Consider the following 19,486-nt stretch of genomic DNA (forward strand, 5'->3'; position numbering starts at 1 on the left):
ATCCAACAAATCACAAGCTTGTTATGTGGGTTTGTTGTGAGGTTAGAATCTAACCATATTGCATGGGTTGAGCAGTATTCAGATGACCACTGCACCAAGTTTCCATCTTCAGCATCTTGTGAAAAATATTTCATTTGTGATAGAAGTCTACAAATACCATGTTTGACAGCAATTACTTGTGAAGCACATTGAGACGCATGGACGTTACGAATGCTATATCAAATCCAAAGATTATTTATTATATGTTTTATATTATCTTTGTAGATAATAATAACAATAAACCTTGCATTTGATGTCGTGTCTTATCATGTCGTTGAGAGGTCTCAAAGCGCTTCACAGCTGTATTTATATATATGTGTGTGTGCGTTTCAGCTGGGTTCTGCAAACCGAGAGAGAGGTGGCATGGTAAGGAGAAAGAGGGAAGAGAGCCAATACTGCAGCACAAAGGCAACAACAACAACTTGCATTTGTATACCGCCCTTCACACGAGGTAGCATCCCTGAGCACTTGACAGTGGCGGAGTTGAATCCAAACTGGGGGAGAAGGAGACGGAGGTGTCCGTAGGCACGATCAAAAAGGAAGATCTTTAGGTGGGATTTGAAGATGGGGAGGAAGGGGGCAAGGTGGAGGAATTGAGGGAGAGAGTTCCAGAGTTTATGCGCATAGTGGTTGGAGGCACGGCCACCGCTGATTATTTAAATTATCGAAATTATTTAAATCATTTATTTATTTGAAGGCAACTGATACTTGCAAAAGGAGGATGAAAAGAGCTTGATGGAGCATTTGGGAAAGGACAAAGAATCTTGTGACACGTCTTCTAAAGGAAAAGTTTTTCTTGTGTGTTCTATCAAAAAATTTGTAGGACGTTCCCATGTTGTGTGGAAGATCATAAACAAGGTGTATTCAATTCCAACAGTATTGTTTTATAGGCTTGCCGGGTGAGGGAGAGTTTATTAAAATCAGATGACATTTCATCCACATTATGTAAGCAATAAACTTAGTTTACACACTGTGGGCTTTGATACAATTCAAATCTGGTGAAGAATCAACCAATTATTCTCTGCCTCTTTAGACGAAACCTAATCTTGCCAATGTTTAGTTAATATTGATGGTACAAGCAGGTTTGTTCACTGATAACCTAGATGTAACTGTTTTGCAATTTTAAAAATTACACACAATGAAATGACTTGTTTGAATATATCTTCCATGGTTAAATAGATTGTCACAGCTTAGTTATCACGATTTAATACAAAATAATTATACTATCATAAACTTCCCCTGAAAATTATTGATACAATTGGGAATTTCTGGGGTCATGATTTGGTACTCCTATAGACCCCTTCCTTCCTAAAATAAAGTTCTGCACTATTCAGTCACACGTTATACTTCATTAAAATAAATCCCCCCCAAAGTACTTCTGTGGTCGGAACTTCTAAATTATGTAAATGACTCTGGAGAACTTCCTCAATTCCACACTGTAACAGTCGTGTCTTGTTACAGATGTTGTGATGAAGGTCAGAAACTCCCCTGACACATGAATTCAATTAACAGTGCATTTTTTAGGGCAGCTTTACTTTTTTTTTCATTTCTTTCACTTTTACCCCAGGGCACCAGTCAATCAATTCTCAAAGTCACCTTGCAGAAATCAGTAGGGAACCCAGCCACATTTTGCTGCATTAAACAACTGTCTGAAAACCTTGGGAGATTAAGTCAGAGGTGAATCTTTGATCATCTGTAAATGAACTGACCTTAACAGGCAAAGTGTATCTTAAAATTAAATTCATCAACGTTTGAAGAATGACCACTTTGATGTCCAACTCATCCCCTTAATGTTGTTGATCAACTACAAGAGTGAAAAGCAAAGTCGCAGTCAAAAAGAAATACAAACTCTATATAAAAAAACTTAATCGTTCTCTGATCATGTTATGTGATTGCATTAAAGCAGGAGATTCCAGATTCCAAGATCTTGTGTAATGTGATTGAGCAATCAATCACACTGCAACTTGTCCTCAAAATTTAGTTTCCGCTTTGTTGTAAAAATTCTATGCATTGGGTATGTCATTCATTTTCATGATTAAATAGATTTGTTTTTATAACAAATTATTTTGTAACTAATTAATTGCATCAATAAGAACATGTTTAACATTGTAGGCAGCGATAAATTATAATGTTACATTTTGCGAGTTTGATTGAGGCAGTATATGTTTGTCTATATATAATATTTATAAATTTCACCTAAAATATAAACGCTAACCTGTATTTGTTTTTTTAAAAAAAACATTGTCTGAATTCACCTATAGATATAAGAAATAAAGTTAAAAAAAAACATACAGCTGTAATACCAGAGAGGAAAAAAATACAAAGAGGAAGTTAAACAAACTCTCATAGCTGGTGTATTTCCACTGGGTGTATTTCCTTTGTTGCACACCTTTCCATGACCTAACTTATGTCAATGGGAATTTCCTGATCAGTCAGGTACAGTATATATACACACACATATCAATGCTCAAAATCACACAACTCCTCAGCTAAAGATTGAGAATCATTCCTGGAGAGAAAAAAGTGATACAATGACTGCTCTGAGGAACCTCGCAGTGTCTCTTTTGCTCTCACTGATGATGCTGAACATGCTCAATAGCCCAGTAACAGCATGTAAGTCTCAATCTGTTATATTCTGTTCTCAGTTATTCCGTTCATTTTTGTGAAGCATTATGTTGAATTCTATAATGTGTGCACCTGTTCATTGTATTTACTGTAGATTTTTTTTTTCGATTGCAGCTTCCATTGTAGATTGCTGTCTTGGTTACATAAAAGGGAGGGTACCAATGAAACATATCGCTGGCTATGTGGAACAAAATTCCAATGAAATGTGTGACATTGATGCCATTATGTAAGTGCAAATTTGTACATTTGTATAAGCGCCTTTCACATCAGTAAGACATCATCTCACAGAGCTGACTGTGTACAATATAGTACAGTACAAGACTCTGAGACATCAGACAGAGCGACTGGAAAATAATTACTTTAATAATATAATAATAATACTTGCATTTGGTATAGCGCCCAATCATGTTTTCGAGATGTTTTCACAGAATATACTGTAAAGTGAATTGACTGTATATGTTGTGGGCGATGTATATTGTATATTTGTGGGTGATGTTCTTTCGATAACTTATTTAAACATTGTTTCACAGACTCCAGACTTTTGGAGGACTGCAATACTGCACCAATCCCAAACGCACCTGGGTGAAAATTGTATTGAGACGGCTGAGGTAAACTCCAAATTCTGCCACATATTGTAAAATTGCTGTTAAGATATGCAGGATAATGGAGCAGCTTTTGATTTAAAAATTTTAAGCTTAGAAAGTCGCAATTAGTTAAAACTTATCTTATAAGAATTTCATTTTTTACACAGTTCAAAATTGATTCAAATGTTTCTAAATTCTGCATCAATATTTTACATGCCTTTTCATGCTAAGAAAGAAAGGTACTGTGATGACTTGCAGAAACTGCAGCTTATAGCGGAAAGGAACATTTTTCTTACACTCATCTGTAGAATAACCGTTAAAAATCTATCAGGTAAAAACATAAGCCTTCTGGGGAAGGTTAGAAAAGTTCTGTCATTCTAAATGGCACAAATCGTTGAAGAAAACAGCTTCTGCTGAATGATTCCTGGGTTAAGTCCAGCACATGAAAGAGTTTGAGACAAACTAGAATTAGCAGTGCACCAAATAAATAGCACTGGATGAGCAACAGAACTTGTTTGTACATAGGAGATGAACAGCATACATAGGAACATCGAAATTAGGAGCAGGAGTAGGCCATTTGGCCCCTCGAGCCTGCCCCGCCATTCAATAAGATCATGGTTGATCTTCTAACCTATCTTCTCATTCCATCTGCCCACCTTATCCCCATATCCCTTAGTCCCTCTAACATTTAGTTGTCGATCAAATTCCTCTTCATCCAAAACTTGCTCTTTCCAGGGCTTCCTCGCCTTGATGTTGTGAAACTTTTTTTTAACGTTCTAATGCAGACAAATGTCTAACTCTTAGCAAAAGTTATTTATAAAAAAGAAACAGATTTAAAGTCATCATATTTAACTTTAAATGTGACCGCAAGTAACTGCGAGAGAATGTTTGTGAAGGTTTAGAATACTATCAAATTAAAAGTTTTGCTTTTTGCAAGTTGAGATGATTTTAAGCTTACCCATTCTTTTTTTTTCTTTTTGTTTTACAGCAAAAGACTGAAGGAAATGTCGAATCAGAGCTAAATTGCTTTGCCAATTTTAAACTATTTCTGTTAAGAGCTTTACTTTTAGAAAAAAAGCATCCCTGCATAGCATCTATGTAACAATGTATTGCTTAATTGCTTGAAGGCAGTATAAGCCATTAATAGTTATTCACATTGTGAATATATTGTAAATGTTCAGCTGAACATGATCGTATTGTTTTTTTACATTTGTTGATTCATAATATTGAGTTGTTTTCAATGCTTTTTCATGGTATCACTGTCTGTTACAATAAAGCGTATGATAAGATTAATAAGTTTCGTATTATGGTGTGTTCTTTTTCAACAAACAGCACTTTGTAAATGTAATTGATGATTTTGATGTCTCTGGATCAAGATAAAGAGCCTTGAGGGCCATGTTAATGACTAAGAAGAAAGTACTTTGACGGTAGCAGATTAACCTCCTACCTCAGTGGCATAGCTTTCCACTCCTGGAATAAACACTAGTCACAAGTCGAATGTTCTTAATCAGTTTAATGCAATCCCAAGGGGGAAAAAAAATTGGTCACTCAATCCATGATTGTTTGTGCTACACTGCTGTGCACAATTGGCTGCCGCGTTTCACCCACAAAATATACAGTCAATTCACTTTACAGTGTATTCCGTGAATTCTAGTTTCAAAATTTGCTCTTATAAAGTTGATTCAAAAGCAAGCAGTTATCTTTCTCGTGGTGAAGCCTGGTATGGAATTGCCACATTTAAAACTTACAGCAACTTTCATTACTTCCAATAACAATGTGCAATGTTGTCTCGAAGATGTGATATGGCGCTATATCAAATGCAAGGATTATTTTATTATTACTATATATAATGACAGAATCCCAGTTACAGTAATCCTTGTTCAAGGGATTTAGCTGATACATGGGAATGGATAGTGGCCAACTTCTCCTGGGTGTGCTTTATAAATATTACTGCTCCTGCATCATTTGTAAACTCCTAAAACATGGGAGGGAAATGGTAATTTTGTATAAACCACTGAATAGCTGAAGCCAGAAACAAGAGATTTTCATTTACAAAACATAACCATTAGGACAGTTAGATAAACAAGCCAAAGGATAGGAAAGCTTAAAATTTGCTCCCGAAATAAAAAAATGAATTGGTGCCACCACAGTAAAGCTTTCTGCTCAGTCTCTTCAGTCCAGTAGCAGGTTTAACCAACAGTAGAAACACCAGGAAGGTTCATTGCAGAATTATTACATTCCTTTCTAGTGATATCACTCAGCCCAGCGATCCCCAAGTCAACATTGCTGCATATAAATACGTCAGAAACGACATGGCTCATCAGGAATCATTTCTGTACTGAAGAAATCACTAAAAGCAATCAATGGTATAATGACTGCTCTCAGCAGCCTCAAGGTGCCTGTTTGGCTCTCACTCTTGGTGCTGACCATGCTCAACAGCCAGTGTCAGCATGTAAGTCTTAATCAGTTGATCACTTAGTTCCGTATTATTTAGACCTCATACTAATCCACTTGAAACAATAAAGCAGCAGCTTCAAAATGTTTAACATACATTTTCCATTGCAGCACTGCGAGGAGATAGCTGTCTCAACTACGCAAAGAGGAAGTTGCCATTTAGATTAAACGCTGGCTATGTGATACAATAGTCCAATTATATCTGCGACACAGATGCAATCGCGTAAGCCCGAGCACACAGTTACGTTATATCTTTGCAAATATTTATGCTGCAAGTGCAATGCAAACATTGCCCTTTCTGATGTTTGTGTCTGTGGCTGTAACTGAGAAAAAATAGAAAAAAATATGCAGCAGGTCTGTGATCGTTCTTTATTCACTTTTGTTATAAGTCAAATTAGTGTCTGTATGCAATCAGATTGTTTCACTGCCTTGTTTGACTTATTGCCTCCAGAGGCAGTCCTCAGGCTCATCAATTTCAATCACAGTGCAACCTTTTTATAGAGGGATATTGTCCACCTGAACAAAATAGACTTGTTTTTTTATTAGCATTATCACATTTCCAGATTTAATGTCGGTAGCAATTTGGGCTGTACATGTAACATGTTGTAGAAGAGATTATCCATAAATTATTCAGAACAACTGGAAAGTCATTAGTTTTGATAATGTTCCTTTAAATTAGGAAATCCATATCAATGTTTCTTCAGATTCGTGCAGTTAAAGGAAATGAAATATGTGCAAATCCTAAGGCCAAATGGGTGAAAAGAAGACTGAAATACCCCTGGTAAGTGCATTCATTGGTGTCACCATTAAACCATAGAAATAGAGTATGTGAATGGAAGAATAAGTCAATGGGTTTGAGTTTTCAGCAAAATACTGCACAGTAAATCCGAATGCAAAAACTGAGAGAGCTGGGAAAACTCCGCAGATCAGGCAGCATCTATGGAGAAAGTAAGTCAACGTTTCGGGTCCACGACCCTTTGTCAGAACTGAGGCATGTTGGGAGGGAGAGGTTTTCAAGGACAAATTGAGAGGGGGAGACAGGACAAGTCAGACAAAGAAGCCAAAAATAAGACAAAGGAGAGAATGTGTTGGTTGATGGGCTAAAGGGGGTGGGGGGGGGGGGGGGGGGTGTAAAGCAAAAAGGTGGGGTGGGTTGAAACGAAACTGGGGAGAAGAGGTGTTAATAGTGCAGAATAAGCAACACACCAGAGAGAGAAAAAAATGAGCTGTTATGGTCTTAAGTGGCTGAAATCGATATTGAGGCCAGAGGCCTGTAGGGTCCCGAGCAGACAGATAAGATGCTGATCCTCAAGCTCTCTCTGTGGATCATTGCAACAGTGTAGGAGACCATGGATGGAGAGGTCAGACTGTGAATGGGAGTGTGAGTTAAAATGGCAGAGACCGGAAGATCAGGGTTGACCTTGCATATAGAAAGGAGGTGTTCTGCAAATCGGTCACCCAATCTGTGCTCAGTCTCCCCAATATAGAGGAGATCAGACCGTGATCAGCGGATACAGTATACTACATTGGTGGTTGTACGCTGTCTTACATGGAAGCTGTGTTTGGGGCCTTGGATAGTCTGGGAGGAGGTGAAAGAGCAGGTATTACATCTCCTGCACTGGCATGGGAAGGTGCCAGAGAACGGAGAGCAGCTGGTAGTGCTGACGGTGGAATGAACTAAGGAATCCCGGAGGGAACGATCCCTTCAGAATGTAGAAAGGGGAAGGAAATATGTGTTTGGTGGTTGAGTCACACTGGAGGTGCCGGAAATGTCGGAGAATGATGTGCTGAATACTGAGGCTGGTGGGCTGGTAGGTGAGGACTAAGGGGACCCTATCACAGTTCTGGAATGGAGGGGAAGGGGTGAGGGCAGAGGTGCTGGAAATAGGGCGGACACAGTCAAGGGCCTTGGCTATTACTGTCGATGGGAATCCTCAGTCGAGGTAAAATGAGGACATCTCGGTTGCTCTGGTGTGGAAGGTTGCATTGTCAGAGCAGATGCGGTGGAGGCAGAGGAACTGGGAAAATGGGATGGCATCTTTGCAGGAGGCTGGGTGGGATGAGGCGTAATCAAGGTAGCTGTGAGAGTTGGTGGGCTTATAGAAAATGTCTGTGGATAGTCTGTTACCTGACGTGGAGATAGTGAAGTCGAGGAAGGGAAGGGAAGAGTCAGTCATGGTCCATATGAATTTTATTGAGGGGTGGAAGGCGGAAGCAAAATTTATAAATGCTTCTAACTCACTGCGAAAGCAGGAAGTGGCCCGGCACAGTCATTGATGTACCCGACGAACAGGTCAGGGAGCGGACCTGAGTAGGACTGAAACAAGGAGTGTTCCAGGTGGCCAACAAACAGGCTGGGACTCATGCGGGTTCCCATAGTGACACATTTTATTTGAAGGAAGTGGTTGGAATTGAATGTGAAGTTGTTCAATGTCAGAACAAGTTCAGCCAGGCGGGCAGAGGAACGTGGTGGTGGATGGAGACTAGTTTTGCCGTTGATCAAGGTGGAACCGGAGGGCCTGGAAGCCATCCTTGTGGAGGATGGAGGTGTAAGGGGCTGAATGTCCATTGTGAAGAGGAGACGTTCAGGACCAGGGAACCGGAAATTGTCAAAGTGGCGGAAGGCCTCCGAGGAGTCACGGATATAGGTGGGTAGGGATTGGATGAGGGGAGCAAAAATGGAGTCCAGATAAGACAAGATTAATTCGGTGGGACAGGTTCAGGCTGAGACAATGTGTCTACCAGGACAGTCCTGTTTGTAGATTTTGGGGAGGAGGTACAGGCTGGGTGGCTATGAGGTTGGATGCTGAAGGAAGGAAGGTCACCAGAGGAGATGAGGTCATTGACTACCTCGGTGATGGTGGCTTGGTGTTGAGCTGTGGGGTCATGGTCAAGGGGAAGGTAAGAGGAGTTGTCAGTGGCCTCTGCCAGGTAGAGGTCCTTTCGCCAGAGCACGGAGGCGGAGGCAGCGGAAGAAGACCTCAGCATCATGCCGGGATCGAAATTCATTGAGATAGGGGCGTAAGGGGGTAAAGCTCAGGCCTTTACTGAGGACGGATCGTTCGGGATCAGAAAGTGGGAGGTCAGAGGGGATGGTGAAGATACAGCAGGGAGTGGGATTGGCGGGGAGGGATGGGGTCAGGAGAAGGCAAAGTGGGGGAGGGTTCAGGAGGTGGGTTGGCACCCAACAGTCACCTGGGGTTTGTGATCCTTGCCATCTAAAAGAAAAAGGAACAGTTTTTTTTGATGAGGCGCCGAATGAGGCAATGGATGAAATAGAGTTGAGGACGAGGGCAGTTCTGAGACAAAGTGTGTCGGTGCTGCTGAAGGGAAAGGTCAAGTGTATGCATGTGACGTCACGTGCTGGAGAGAGTGGATCTCATGAGGCAATGAGAGCAGTGATCAGAAGAGCGTTGCGTTTCGCGGAGGTATCTGTGGTCCTGGGTGGAATTGTTTTACAACCCCCCCCCCCACCCCCCTTTCGTTTTACGCCACTGTCACCTGTTTAACACATCAACTAACCCATTCTCTGCTCTGGAATATTGATCCATTGTCCCCCAGAAGTTTGAGAGATCCCACTGTTTTCAATAGGAAGTTGCGTTTTGCTGCTCCCTCGCCCATAGATATTAATCCAAATAGTCCAACTGTTCAGAAGAGCTAACTGAGCATAAACTGGTAATCAGCATACGGCCGCATTTGTCTTTATCCACCATGTATGAGGGGAGCAGGAACCACAAATCACACTGAGCATAAATACATAAATGATACATAAGACCAAACATCATAAGGCAACCTTCCCTGAATCGTATAACAACAACAGAAATAGTCACAAGTTTAGTCATTTTTTTTGTGTGTGAATAACTGCGGAATGGCTGCTTCACTTTTAAGCTGGTGAGATGATTCGAAACTAACCTTTTCTTCTTTTCATTTTGCATCACAGCAAAAGATTGTCCAAAATGTCTCATGAAGATTGAGCTGCTTTTGTCAGCATAATGAATGCATCTACATCCTCTCTGCCTAGCATTCATGCACCAATGTATAGATAGTGACAATATAGGCCTTAGCAATTCCCTACAATCTGCTGAATGAGTTACAACGTTCAACTGAATCTATTTGATAGAATTATGTTAACTGTTTATAATTATGTTAACATTTATAATTTATTATACATCACAAAGTTTATTTTCTGTATATCAGTTAATGCTTTATTATGGCAACAGCCTCTGATCCGTTAAAAGAGTAAAATCTTGTTCCTGCTCTGTTGGTCAAACCTATCCTTAATGTACATGACATGCATAATTCCTAAGTCTAATGTATAACAATGATGTAACTATATAAAATTATGTAAATAAATATAACAATTGGCTGCCGCGTTTTGCCCACAAATATACAGTCAATTCATTTTACAATATATTCTGTGAAGCGCTTTGAGACATCTAGAAGACGTGAAAAGTGCTACATTAAATGCAAGGATTATTATTATTATAATAATAATCCTTGCATTTGAGATGTTGAGACATCTCAAAGTGCTTCACAGGATACACTGTAAAATTATATCACTGTGTGTGGGCGATTGCAGCAGCCAATTTGCACAAAGCTATGTCCCACAGCTGTGGAGCAAGTGACTAATTTTATTTATAGATCAGTTGTTTCAAATCAGAGGGCTGTACACCGGCCAAACTTCAAGATTTTCTTTTGAAGCAATCACATATAATGAAGAAATAAAAACTTTTCAAATGATTATAGGCGATCATACCAAATTAGATTGTTCATCTTCAGGTGTAGTTTTTTTCTGAAAGCATATCAAATTCAAATAGGAAAGTTACTGAGTCCCTTTATCTTTAAGAAAATTCAAATGGAAATGTATCACATTTCACTTCCTGCATCATATATTATTTCCCTTTTGTGGAGGTTTGCAATTTGACTTGGGTTCAATGCTTGAAATAACCACTTTGCTCACAAAATTAACCTATTTATACCATGCATTGTAAAAGCCTCAGTTACCGAGACTGGTCCCACCTGTCTGCAGCACGTCCTGTAGCACACTGTAACCCCTCGATGTGGTTTCTCTTTACTTAATCCTTGCTCCAACCCAATGGAATAGTGGTCCCCTGGTCTTATCCACCATTTCTCTACTAGTTTACTCACCAGATTGATTTGGATGAAGGAGCCCTTCAGCCCATCTGATCTCAACCCTCCAGAATACCCATCAAATGTCTTCTAACACAGCATCACGTTGCTTTTTAAATGAGTCCAGTGTCCTAGCCTTAACCTCCCTTCCTGGCAATCTGTTCCAGTCATTCATGTAAATGAAACCATTTTGCTTCACTGTTTAATGTAAAAGTACAGTTTCGATCTGTGTCCAAAGCACATATTGGACTGCTGTTGATGGTATGGATTTATTATAGCATCAGAAGGGACACCAGAAAACTGCTGAGAGAGCAAGTGAACTTGTTACAGGAGAAGTAATCTGGCAATAAACTAGTAGTAGGCAAGCATGAAAATCTGATTCAATATTGAATTGAATGGCAAGACACACAACAACAACAACAACAACTTACATTTATATAGCGCCCTTCATGTGGGACAGCATCCTGGAGCTACCCCGTGTCTCACACACGATATTAAATGACTGGAGATATAAGCCACTCTGTTAAATGGCTGTTAAGTACAATGGGCACACTATGTATGATGTTATGCACCTGGCATTGTGCCCAGCAACTTTCCAAAGTGATCAGAGATCAGACACGGAATTGAGCTACGAGATGAGAATAAAGAGGGACGAGAAAGGAATGAGGAAAGTAAAGAGGAATCAAGGAGCTCAGCAAGACGGTCAAAGTCTGGCCCAAGGTGAATTTAAAAAAATCAGAGAGCAAATGAAAGGGTAGGAAAACCCCTTAAATTTTAGGAGGTCATAGGTGCTGTGATGTAAATAACATAAAATGCAGCGGTTGGGTAAAAAAGGAAGTATCTAATTAAAGAAGCAGGTGATCTAAATGGAAGTTTTCTGTTTCAGTCAGCCAAACATTCCGATTAGCTAATCCGATTAGCTAGTTCACAAAGTAAACAAGAGTCAAATTCTTTGAATGCACTCCTTGGGCAACGAGCAATTTGTGCAATCGGGTCTATCCTTGTACCAATTATAGCACTGGGGTTAACTTTTAGGGGTGAGATCTTCAAATCCATATTCACACAATACAAACAATCACGTTCTTTTATTCATTTTAACTGTTCAACATCTTTCTTTTATTTAAAAGTGCTCTTTTGTAGTGGATTTCCAGACATCTCCACGTGACCATTTCCAGATGTTTTAAATAGTAAAGTATTGGACCACCAAAAGGCTGCGGCACTCTGCTCTAGGTCGACATACAGTACTGGGGGAACTATGCATTGTTGGAATCGCTATCCTTCAGCTGAGCCTTTAAAATGAGGCCCTGTCTGACTGTTCAGGTAAAGATCCCATGATATAAATGCCCGTTTCAATGCAGTGTTAAAGTGCTAAATCAATTGCAAGGATTATTATAATTATTTTTTTTTTACAGACACCACACTTCAGCATTCACTTTAATAAAGCGCCTTATATTATCACTGCAGAAACATGTGTTCTGTTTTTCTTCTTCCTTAGCAGAGATGTAGCACGTAGCAGAGGAGAGTGCCCTCGTTAAATTAAATCTCCCGCACGATAGAATGAGTTAGACATGTATGTGGTAAATTGACAGTGTAATGCAAATTCATTTAAATCTCTACTCTATAAATAACAAAGGTCCAACATTATTTTATTCATCTGAGCAATCACCAATGACTCTGTAGCAAAGAATAGGCGATTCCGTAAAGAAAACCTGGGTTACTGTGGTTAGCTTTTTAAACTGGTTCTTTCACTTGATAATCAGATAAAATGAAAGGTTATTAATAAGAGAGACATCAGGGCATGCAAACCGGGTAACCCACAAGCGCACCCAAAACTGTGAATAAATACGTGTGTAACCATGTAAATGTACAAGATGTAAACATCCCAAAGATCCCAAAGATGTATGTATGTCTGCCTGCCCCCTCCCATAAAAGGAGGAGTGGCAGGGAGTGAGGTAAAAGCTCACCGTCCCGTAAAATGACGGCAGAGAAGGGGCTGGCCCGCCTGTGTAACTGCTCCCTGTAGAAAAGGGGAACAGAACCCCGGCAGGAATGCCACGGTACAGGTGGGACTGGCCAGGTATATAGCGTATGTGTATGTGCTTGTCAGGTCTCCGGGTGTGTGTTTGGGTAAACGTGTACGTACATCGGGACGCCGTCCGAAAGCGGCAAGTGCGGCTTATCAGGGCGTACACAAGGATGTAGTGCACACAGGGGCGATTCCCGACTGTCTTAAAGGAAGCATCCCAAAGAAATGTGTGCACATCCCATAGGATGTGAACCATAGATTGCTGTGAACCTGCCCACACTCCCCACTAAGAGGGGATGGATAAGGAGGGGTGTACAAGGCCCCATTTGTAACTGCACCCGGCAAAGGGAGTGCGCAGAGGCAACTTCCCAACACCCCCCACCCCCCCACGTTTGTCATAGTAACAGTTAATAGCAGTGCTGGTCCAGTTCCTGAGCCAAGAGGATCTGTAGTAAACCAAGGCACTGCTCGTGACAGACCAGCCAGCCTGGCTCAACAGCAGGACTTGGACAGGAAGACCAGTCATTAGGGATAGGGATTCTTCCCACTCGGCTCCTATTGACTCTACGAACCCAGAGGTAGCCTGAATAGGTAGGGTGATCCTAATTGGACTCACAGTGGGAAGCTGCCAGACAGTGCAAAACAGTTTTAGCAGGTAAATTCCAGTAGTATTCAAAATACACAATCTCAGGTCCCAAGCCTGATTCTCATCAACCTGTTTCTAACGCTGTCCAGAATTAGGTGAGCAGAGTGCGTCCCTCAAGGGAGAGAGTGTACATTGCATTCGAAACACAGGTAAATTTCCATGGCTATACATACATATGTGGTACTCTCAGTCTGGTCGAGATACTCTTAAACATGGTGATAGATTTTCACAAATGTCACACACCCAGCTGACCAAAAAGAAACCAGCACAGATTGTATTGCGCTATCGTGCCTCCGCACGACATGTAAGGTGCAATATAAATGTAAATTGTATAATGTTCAGAAGCCTCCCTTAGGCTATTCCAAAGAAATACAACATTTTTCAGTACAGTATTTAAGAAGACTGAAGCCTTGCCACACCAATAAATTATATTTGTAGAGCGCCTTTCACACCGGGAGGATGTCCCAAGGTGCTGCACAGTCAGGGTTTGGAGTGGAGCAGGGGGTTGGGATCAGGAGGGGTGGATTTACGATAGCTCTGAATAACTTGGAACTTGAATTGGAACTTAAACATGAATTTTATCTCCAGTTCCCAGATCAAAGCTAATGGAAGAAAACAATAATTTCCCTGTGAGTACTCTATAGGGTATTGCAGTCAGTACACACAATCAAATTAGTGTTTTGTGTGTTTTAAGCTGATATTACAGTGCTCTACAAAATTATTTATTATTGGTTTCACCTGCAGGCAAAATAACTTTTGCAAATTCTATGTTATTACAACTTTCACCAAAGCCTTTGTTTTGAGTTTCTCTGGGGAAGAGAGATTGAGACACAAACAGGATAGCAAAGCTTTGGTTAAATGATTAAAATTCAACGGAAATCTTCTGATAATACAAACATCATTATCTTTATCATGACATTGTATTCAGGCTACTTGCTTACTGCCCAAATACATCATGTGGGAGGAGAAAGAGAGGCGGCAGAGGGTAGATAAATGGTCAAATATCACAAGAAACAATGTTACTTGAATCAACCAAAATCTACTAATAATTAGTTTTTTTTTAAGAAAGAGTCCATTAAGGGAGTTTCTCCTGGTGTCCTGGTCAATAAAATTGGCCCAAATAAAAGTGGCCTGAATAAAACTGGTCATTCATTCATTTCATGGCTGTTTGTAGTAAGTTGCTGTGTGCTATTGAGCTACCTACAAATACACAGTCACTGCCCTCAATAAATCCTGTGATGTGCCTTGAGACATCCTCTCGATATGAGAAGTGCTATGAAAGGAATTATTAATAACCTTGAGGGACTTGCCCAGTTTGGAACAGTGAGTCCCATTTCTATTTGGGCTGCCTAACTCACCCCATCCCCACCCCCTCCTCCGATGAGGAACTAAGGTATAGTTTCAGAGGTGCCAACCCATCAATAGTGGGTATGTACCACCTCCTCGGTGCTGCTGGGGTGAGAAGAAAATTAGCCACAGCTCCAACTCTTGAAACCTATTCAAAGGCTGGAAAGTACATAAGTGTGAACTTTGGATGAGGGCAAGGTGGGGTTTATCTGTGATCTGCAAAGGACATGAAGGTATCAATGAAATCATGCATGAGAAAAGTCATTTGGAGAAAATACTGGTGGGTGACCAATACCTGCGAAACAAACCCACATCAGCAAAAAATGAGGTGGTTGAAGATGCCAAGGAAATGGATGGTCGCCACTGTGAAAATAGGTGACTGACTGCAGGATGGAGATAATCAATTGTGGTAAACCATTTGTGTAATAACATCAAATTGCAGTGCAAATTCAGCAAAAATTATCGAAGAGGAAACTGGTCGCTGAGGTTCCTCCTCCTGAATATATCTACATTATATTAGAACTTCCATGATGCACTGCAACGCTAAAATGTGCTTAATTACCTTGAGTGTATATAAACCCGTCAGAAGACTCAACACATCTCAACCAAAGATCCACGGATCATTTCTGTACTGAAGAGATCACTGAAAGCAATCTGAGATACAATGACTGCCACCAGGAACCTTGCCATTATGGCTGCTTTGATCTCACTGTTTGCATTTAACATGTCAGCATGTAAGTTTTACTTTGTCACACAGGTTTCTCTATTATTTAACCTTTAATAAAAACACACAAATAATAATGATTTGTTGATTTAAATGATTTGTAAAATACTTGTTCTCTGTTTCAGTTGCCGCAAAAGTAGACTGCTGTATCGGTCATTCGAGCAGACCGGTGCCAGTTGGAGCTATCACTGGCTATGTGCATCAAGAATCCAATGAAATGTGTGATATAGATGCCATCATGTAAGTAAAAGGAACGGACAAGTAATTTAGTGGCAAATACTTAATGCAGTATAATACTTGAATTTGATGTAGAATCCTATCATGTTGATAAACATTTAATTAAATTAGTTACTCTCTGAAGTAATTAATCAATTAATTAATTAATTAATTGTGTGCTTCGCCCACAAAATACACAGTCAATTCACTTTACAGTATATTCTGTGAAGCGCATTGAGACGTCTCGAAGACATGATACGGTGCTATATCAAATGCAAGCATTATTAATAATTATATGACTTTTGTTAGATAGGCAGCATTATCATCATATGTTGTTTTGGGGGGGAGTTTGGACAAGAGCTAAGGAGAGTTTGCTTTCAGTCACAATGCTTTAAATGTCTGAATAGATCTCCCAACATTGCAACACCGTTGTTTGGGCTGATAGCCTAGATTTTGGTGTGGGTCTCAAACTCATTGCCTCTGACTGAGAATTGAAAGTGTTGCCAACTGAATCAAGCTCGTAGTTTTGAGATCCATGCCTTTAGACAGATAGAACAGTGAGCAAGAAATTAATACAGGTAACAAGAGGAGAGACTATGTAAAAAGATTAGAAAATCATAGCAAGGAGCTTGTATTTATAGCTGTAACTGTACTTATCCATAAATCATTCCGAAAGAGAGAAAAAACCTAATTAGTTTTTGATCATGCTCATTTAATTGACAAATCTATTTTAATACTCCTACACAGATTCTACACTGTCAAACGACGAGAAATATGTGCAAACCCAAATGCTGGTTGGGTGAAACGAAACTTGAAAAATTTGAGGTAATTGTTTTTTTTAATAAGAGATACTCACCTGTTTGCTCTCTGTAGAAATCTTTCTTTATAACAAGGCTGAGTGACTTGAAGTTTATTGTACTTCCTTTTATGTTGCAGCAAAAGATTGGAACAAATGTCTCAAAAATATTGAGCTTCACCTCAACAAATTAAAGCAGCTGGATTTGTTTTGCTTTAGAAAAGCTTCCCTGCATAGCATCTTCGTGTCGTTGTAGCTTATTAAGAACAAAGCACGTTTGCATTGGTAGTATTTGCTGAGTAAGCTGTTTAGTTTAATGATCCATTGGATATGAATATGAAATTTAAACACAATGTAATGTATACAATGTGAAGTGTGACATATTCTGGGGTCTATGAATAAATGAGAAAATCATTTGCATTATCTCTTCAGTGGTGTGATTTTATTCATTTTCATGGGGCTGACTTTGTGGAAAGAATATGTAAACCAGAGATGGTTTCTGTGTCAAGTCATCATTTATGGAACTTAATAGCAATTCTTGGGGCTGCCGTTTGGAGGACAGTACAGCCTTGTTATAGATAAATAAAAATGATAGATACATGATTAATATCATTATTCTAGACACAAACAATGAAAAATGTTTGTCCTAAAGTGCGCTGCCATTTGAATTGTTTGAGAAGTAAGGCGAGGAAGAGGAGCCGGATAACAACACCGGATAATAACTGAAAGGCTGATAAAGATTCTCTTTCAACTCAGAAAGCAGCCAGCAATTTTAGAATGGTACAATGAATATTCAGCTTAATTTGACGCTGTGGTATAATGGTGACACAAATGACCCAACTGTGACCCACGTCTCCATGCAAATATGGCATCAATCAAATCACCAAGCTATCTTGCTTAGACGATAGTCCACTGATTGTCAGAGAATGCTGTATTGTCAGAGATGCATCAGATGAGGTCTCGTTTATCAGTAGACATTAAACGTCCTGCACCACCATTCGAAAAGAGAAGGGAGTTTCTCCCGGTGTCCAGGGAAGCAATCCTCTAGATAAATTGATGATTCATTTCATGGCTCTTTGTGGGACACTGTTGTATGTAACTTGGCTGGTGCATTCACCCACAAAGTATGTCTTTACAAAACTTCTGTGATGCAATTTGAGATATAAAGGGCGTTATCAAATGCAAAGATACGTCATTGATGAGCCAGCAGATTGCTCAGGCATCAACAAGATCTTGGATTACAGTAGATATTTGTCACACACGCATTCTTGAATGCCAAATAAATAAAAGATAAGACAAGAGAGATTGAAAGACATCTCTGGATTTCCGTTTTCGCACTCTCTGAGGTCAAATATTTTGTACATCATTTGTAACCTAGGTTTGTAAAGGATTTGTAATATTTTCGATCGTGTGTTTGAGTAATTGTGTGTGGGTACCACTAACTGGCAAGAACTCTACTCCATACATCCAAGAGAGGAGTTCCAGCAAGACATACATCCAGTTGCCACTAGGATTCAATATTTACAAATACTTTGCAGATGCAGTTTGTAAACACTGTATTTTAGACCCCCACCCACTGTGAGCATGCTCCTATTACACATACATTACAAGTTTCTGCACATAAACATATAGAGCAATGCTAATAATAATTCTTGTGTTTTATATAGCATCTTATCACATGTTCGAGACTTCTCAAAGTGCTTAACAGAATATACTGTAAAGTGAATTGACTGTATATTTTGTCGGCCAAACGCTACAGCCAATATCGCACAGCAGTGTCCCACAAACAGTCATGGATTGAATGACTAAGTTTTCTTTAAGGGATTATTACACCCAGAAAAGCGATCCGCCAATCGACTAACAACCAAGTTCCTACTTACTACTAGATAAACAGAGGTGGATGGAGTAAGGAAGGTTTGCCCAAGGTTTCACCCTGCCCGAGAATCAAATCCAGGTCCTCTCGCTTGCGAGGCGAGTGTTCTAACTAATATGCCATAGGACACGATTATGCAACTAAAAGCTGTGGTTTTGGTCCAGAGTGCAACTCTTTGCCTGGACTCCCAGTTCCGTCTTGTGTGTTTTAAATATTTGACTATGGACTTTTCTTGTATTGTCAGTAGCTAACCTTTAGACTGCAGTCAGGTTTACGGAATCTCTCATCTCAATGAGGAGACTAGTTCTCTAAAGTTTCAACTCAGATATTATCATGCTCCAGTTGAGATCACCTAACTCAACAAACAGAATATAATGTTTATCTTTGCCATTTCTAAGCAACCCACACCTTTGACTGTGGAATTCAATTGCTGTGTAAACTAAGAGTTCAGTTTGAAACGACTAAAATAAAGTGTGATTTGAAGAATGATTCAATCTAAAGAGTATGTTGGAGTCCTTGCTTTTGTAAGCTACTTCATTCATTCTTTATCAGAAACATTGGAGTCCAAACTGGACTCATTCCATTGTGCTGAATTAGAATGAACTATTTTCAAACAATAAAGCAATATGGTACTAGACAGTGATAAACAACAACAACTTTCATTTTGAGTATAGTGCCCTTCACGAAGAATAAAAGCAAAGTGTAGGTAAATATTGCATTTACGGAGAAAAATTACATTCCTGTTCCAATCCAGGCTTTTTTTCTTTTGTCGCCACAAACATTACGCAAAGCAATAAATTGTAGCTGAGATTTAAAATTAAATTGGATCACATTAGCCACATTAAGAAGATAATTGTTAAGTGCTGAATGTAGCACTTGGTTCTGCTTATTCTCAAAGCAAATAGAGACAATCACCCAGCAGTACAAAACATCCAGCAACTGATGGATTATTTAAGTGGCAATATCTGCACTGACTGGATTCATGCTATACAGTCACGCATCTCCCCAATGCATAGCCTGTGTCCA

General features: G+C 39.8%; 2 protein-coding genes across 2 annotated transcripts; both read left to right on the forward strand.

The window, feature by feature from the left end:
* Nucleotides 1–2,587: 2,587 nt before the first annotated feature.
* Nucleotides 2,588–4,429, forward strand: LOC103174810 (C-C motif chemokine 20-like). Its single transcript, XM_007887361.1, has 4 exons — nt 2,588–2,652; nt 2,779–2,890; nt 3,195–3,272; nt 4,237–4,429. Exons 1-4 carry the CDS (start codon nt 2,616–2,618, stop codon nt 4,268–4,270), a joined length of 261 nt encoding a protein of 86 aa, XP_007885552.1. The 5' UTR covers nt 2,588–2,615; the 3' UTR covers nt 4,271–4,429.
* Nucleotides 4,430–15,453: 11,024 nt separating this feature from the next.
* Nucleotides 15,454–17,009, forward strand: LOC103174811 (C-C motif chemokine 20-like; the record flags this gene model as incomplete). Its single annotated transcript, NM_001292658.1, is given in 4 exon segments — nt 15,454–15,585; nt 15,701–15,815; nt 16,539–16,616; nt 16,728–17,009. Coding segments are annotated over 4 exon segments (297 nt in total). The 3' UTR covers nt 16,762–17,009.
* Nucleotides 17,010–19,486: the final 2,477 nt, after the last annotated feature.

Source organism: Callorhinchus milii, unplaced genomic scaffold, assembly GCF_018977255.1.
Source record: "Callorhinchus milii isolate IMCB2004 unplaced genomic scaffold, IMCB_Cmil_1.0 Scaffold11, whole genome shotgun sequence".
Taxonomy (NCBI): domain Eukaryota; kingdom Metazoa; phylum Chordata; class Chondrichthyes; order Chimaeriformes; family Callorhinchidae; genus Callorhinchus; species Callorhinchus milii.

What these genes read in the sequence shown, in the direction of transcription:
- LOC103174810 (XM_007887361.1), top strand. Translation starts at nt 2,616, where the DNA reads ATGATGCTGAACATGCTCAATAGCCCAGTAACAGCAT. An exon ending in TGTGACATTGATGCCATTAT is followed by an intron (nt 2,891 to 3,194) that starts GTAAGTGCAAAT and finishes ATTGTTTCACAG; the next exon opens with ACTCCAGACTTTTGGAGGAC. An exon ending in ATTGTATTGAGACGGCTGAG is followed by an intron (nt 3,273 to 4,236) that starts GTAAACTCCAAA and finishes TTTGTTTTACAG; the next exon opens with CAAAAGACTGAAGGAAATGT.